The sequence below is a fragment of the Aplysia californica genome, unplaced genomic scaffold, assembly GCF_000002075.1.
Source record: "Aplysia californica isolate F4 #8 unplaced genomic scaffold, AplCal3.0 scaffold00337, whole genome shotgun sequence".
In the NCBI taxonomy this organism is placed as follows: Eukaryota; Metazoa; Mollusca; class Gastropoda; order Aplysiida; family Aplysiidae; genus Aplysia; species Aplysia californica.
The window spans coordinates 628409-633543 of NW_004797607.1; the positions used below are offsets into that span (position 1 = coordinate 628409).

Genomic DNA, 5135 nt, shown 5'->3' on the forward strand with positions numbered 1-5135 from the left:
TTCTTCTCCAGGTTCCACGCGGTCTTCCCCTTGATCTCTTACCTAGTGGGTTCCAATTCAAAACTTTCTTTGTTATGCAGCTGCCTGACTTCCTGAGAGTATGTCCAATCCATCGCCACCGCCTTCTTCCTACCTCATATCTGACTGGGATCTGTCTTGTTTTCCTTAACACTTCCAGATTGGTGACCCTGTCTGTCCGTCTGATCCTCAGTAACTTTCCTAGACACCTGTTCAAGAAAACCTGGATCCTCTTTATGCAAGCCTGTGATGCGTTCCATGTCTCATACCCATACAACAGGACCGACTTCACATTTGAATTGAAAATCCTCAGCTTTGTTGGAAGTGAGATATCTCTGGTCTTCCAAATACTATCCAAAGATATGAAAGCAGCCTGCGCTTTTCCAAAGCGGGACTTTACTTCAGCACCTGTTCCTCCCTCTCTGTCAAATATACTCCCAAGATAGCAGAAGGATTCAACGTTTTCTAGCGCCTTTCCTTCTATTGTGACCTGCTCCTTGCGTTGTGCATCTGTCCGTAGGATCTTTGACTTTCCTGGGTGGATCCTCAATCCAACAGACTCCGATAGGCTGTTTAATACTGAAGTCTTTGCTTCCATCTGTTCCTGGGTGTGCGACAGAAGCGCCAGTCTGAAAAATCCAGATCGCCCAACTGTGTCCATGGTGTCCACTGTATACCATAGGAAAGGATGTGAAAGTAAAAATGTTAGAGAAGAACATTTTCCGTCGCTGTCCGGATTCGAACCCTTGACCTATTGAATGAAAGGTGAACACCTTAACCTCAAGGCCACGAGAGCCCCCATTTAATGTGTGGATACTCAATACAATATCTTTTGATACTAAAGCTGAACTCATGCTTTCTGCGAAAAAAGCGAAGAATCTGACCTTTAAACCACCACTGGCACCGGTTTAAACTGTGTGCTCTCATTTCCATGTCTTCCAGGGCACTTCACTATTATGTAAGCATTCCCGCCCCCCCCCCAACCTCAATGAAGTGGTTGTTTTCCATCAGCGTCTCCTCAACAAACGCAACAAAGACATGAACAGATTGAGAAACCCATGAAACGTTGACAAACTTTTTGATACTCGATGAGTGTAACAGAGTAATGCAATAATTATTAATAAGCTCGTTGCCTAACACGCAAGAGACATGATATTCAAACTGAAAGTATGTTTTATCGAGTAACATTTTCCGCTGAGATGGCCTTGAAAAGTTAGGCTGAAGTAACCCCTTTCCCAGAGATCTAAATTTGGCATAAAACAATACAATTGAGCTTTCGAATTAGATCTAGGACGAACAACATAAAAAAGTACAACAAAACCCAAATAGAATGAAGGATGATTTTAATTCGTTGAAAAGATGTGATCAAGCATACATGATCTCAAGTCACTTAAAATCGGTGCCTCCGACTGGGGGATGGGGAGGAGGGGGGGGGGGGGTAGTTATAAGCCATGACGCCAGGTGGAATTTTGACGTAGCTGCCCATAATTCCAAATGTTTCTAATACAATGTTTACAAAAGCGTTTGCACAATTAATATGACAAGGCTTCTATGAGCTACTTATTAAAGTATGTTGCATTCTCAACAATCTAATGTTAGTCAGTAACACCTGCTTTATCTGGATGTTGGATTTTTAAACTAACCTTTTTAACGTCAGCGCTATCGTTTTAGATGTTGTCCCTAACTATATAGTAAAGTCGCTACCATCTCCCTTCACTGATCTTTATAAAACAAACAAACAACAAACCACATACGTTTAAGAGTAATATGCAACATTGGTTTACGAAGCGAGCTGATGTAATGACCTGATGTGCGGTCGGAGAAACATTGTGTGTTTGAAATTTTCTTTTAGACAGCTTCTGAGACACACTGATTTTTTTCTAAACAAAGTATCGACACAATAAATTATAACATCAGGTGGTTCCAAACCGAGCTGAGAGAGATACATTGTCCCAGCAGAAAGATCGAGATACTCGATAAAATATTCTCCCACACGGGAGTCAAACCTGAGTCTTCTGGGTGCGAGGGCGAAGTGCCCAAGCACTACACCACAGACGCTGGCAGACGCACTGAGCATGTTTTAGTGGGGTGAGACTGAGACTGGACTGTTATCCCTGCATGCAATCTCTTCTCGGATTTGACCTCAAGGCCAATCGTCATCAACGCTGTTTCTATCAAACACAGCGCGCCAGCAACGCATTCCTTCCCAAAATAACTGAGAATTCAAATGCAATCGAACTTGCTCTAACGGTCATCACCATAATGGCATTGTCCAAAACATTCTCTTGTGTAAGACAACTATTTTTTCTCCCAGAGAATAGGAAGCCGTTTTTGGCTATTTTTGACTGTATAAAAATATTATTGACTACAGTTTTTAAAGATCGGGTTTCTATGTGACGTCATATCGGCGCTTTACATATCTCTTTGTCTTATTTCCCAATCCCAGATCATGTTATCCCTCTGGAAATCCGGACTCGGATTGCCCATTGAATCCAAAGAAGAAAAAAATATGTTATGATAGTTCTCGTTTCTCGAAACAATTTGACTATCTGCTTTTCTTTTCATTTATGTCTGGGTATAGTTGTAAGCGTGAGTACGACCTTTCGGAGCCGTCACTAACATAACCCCCGAGACGTGCTCACAAAATTCAACAACATTGTTTCCACACAATGTGGTATTGCCTCATGGAGCATAATAGTATACATAAGCCTAGTGAGTTTGAGTTTTGTCTATGAAAAATGCTTCATCGCTAGGTAAAAACCTTTCTCTCAGGGCTTCACCCCTTATCCCTCTATTAGTCTCTTTCCATTTCAGACTTACAGGATATTTATTGGAGAAGAGTCTGCCCATATAATTGTGTCTCTCTTTAATTTGAAATATCCTAAGAAGAAAAACAAACCAACAAACAAATGTAAATGTGCTGTCCCTCAGCCATCTTTGTTGTCGAGTACTTGAGAAACTTTGTCGTTTCTGCAGGCCCAGATCTTCCTGCTCCCTCCGCCCGGCTTGTACCGAACGCTGCCTAGCGGCGACTCGCTCAATCTCTCCTCGTCAATCACCGTGCCCTGCTCCGTTACCGGACTCAGCCGAATGGTACCCGTCCTCACCGTAGACGCTTGGTAGTCGTCGCCGGTGGCAAAGTAGCAGCCTCGGGTGTTTCCGCCTCTCCGACCTCTCCCGAAGCTGGCATCACCCCGCCCCCGTCCCGGAGTGGAGCAGCACACACAAATAGCCTCGCGGAAACCACGGCGGAAGTGACGAGACATGAAGCCGTAGACGAGCGGGTTGAGGGAGGAGTTGAGGTAGGAAAGGAGGAACATGGCCTGACGTAACGGCTTGAGGTGGCCAATATGCAGCGAATCCAGCACACGCAGAGAGACCAGAAGATTGTTGATGAGGATAGGACCCCAGCACACGGCAAACAGGACCACCACTACGATCAGCATACGAATGACCTGAAAAAGAAGTCGAAATGGGGAGAGGGGAGGGGGAAGGCATGAGAGATAGAAAGGATTATTGCTACAAAGCAAACAGATTGGAGTGGGGGTTTTTTCTATACAAAAATTATGATGCTTCCATGGAAAGAATGTGTGAGTGTGTGTGTGTGTGTGTGGGGGGGGGGGGGTTAGGGGGTGGGGGGAGTGGGGGGTCGGAGTGATCTTATGTAGCTCTTTCCATCGTTGCAGAAACTCAGAATGGCTTTGAAAAAAAAATTATCAAGCCCAAATTTATTTTCCGAACCTCGTGCTATTTTGGCAAAACATCTGTAAGTTGATCATACAAAAAAAAAGGGGTTGTTTTTCTCACTTCAGTTGAGTGCTACAGGGAAGAAGAAAATGTTTGAAGATATCAAATTTTTATGGCATCGTGGTGAAATCAGCTACTCGGCAATATAATGAAATTGGAGAAACTGGCGTTGGGCATTTTAAAACGTTTTTTGTTTGTTTTCTTCTTTTTTTTTGCCCAACAACTTTCATGTCTGTGAGGATTCTACTGAAAATTACACACATTTACAGTTTTTAAGGACACTCAAGCTTTGGAAGTTATCAAACTTTGGCGGCTATTTTCGCGTTAATCTTACATCAGACACATGTATACTGTACTCACACAGGTTTGCATATCCCACGTTCATGCAACACAGTTTGTGTATTACACATTTCCCATCTTTCTTTGGAGTGCATTTAATGATGACTGACGGAACATTTTGGAAGGTGCACTGAATCGACCAAGCCCTGAGACCAAACTTACGGCTGGTTTGCCGTCAAGTTAGCGCTCTCGCCCTCCCCCCACCCCTTTTTCCTTTTTGAGGAGGTCGTTCATGGGTCTCACAATCCCAATAAAATGAACTTCTCATAATCACTCAAAATAGAATCGAATGAAACTGCATGGAATACAAAGTGCCTATAACTGAACATTTTTATTCTGTCTTGCTTCGATCAATCGCTTTTATAAAATAACTTGTATACATGTGAGAATCGGTTGATTATACATTCTTCAACAGAACACAATTTGGGAGAGGGTCAAGGAGACGCGAATGTCAAGAAGAAAAGTTTCAACAGTATACTGGTGATGGTACTACGGTCATTGTAGGACGAATCAAATTAGATCGCCAATTAAGAGCAAACATTTTTCGGTTATCCTTAAAAACAACAACTGAATTCATTCCTGTGCACGCTGAGAAAAGTGATAAGTAGAAAAAAAAAGAAAAGCAGCTTTAAAAATCGAAATCTTTCTGCTGCGACTGAAAATGTCAAGCGACAGAACAAATAAAGAGGTTCTGGAAGAAAATGATGTGCAATTACTGAAAAATGTTTTGCTATTCCTCAGGAATATTAATGCGGGGAATCTTTTTAAGCTAAAGGATTGTTCAACAGACATGCAATGATTGTTTTGTTTAGCTGAGGGATTCTGCAAAAGTCAAGGGTAATCTTGATGTTTGTCACAAGTAGCCCGCCAACTGTTCTGTCTTTTCGATTGCTTCCGCCTGCTTCCTAACTGGAATGTCATTGGCCGATATGAAACAGACGGTGTCAAATTGTCGTTCTGACCTTGTGATTTGAGAGAGTGAGAGAGAGAGAGAGAGAGAGAGAGAGAGAGAGAGAGAGAGAGAGAGAGAG

General features: G+C 42.7%; 1 protein-coding gene across 1 annotated transcript in view; it reads right to left on the minus strand.

Moving 5' to 3' along the window:
- Nucleotides 1–1344: 1344 nt before the first annotated feature.
- LOC118478028 (cholecystokinin receptor type A-like) overlaps nt 1345–5135 on the minus strand; it is a 4823-nt gene continuing 1032 nt past the window's right edge. Inside the window, exon 2 of the mRNA XM_035970908.1 lies at nt 1345–3473. Within this exon, the coding sequence (XP_035826801.1) occupies nt 2946–3473 (528 nt within the window). The 3' untranslated portion in view covers nt 1345–2945. The remainder of the gene's footprint in view (nt 3474–5135) is intronic.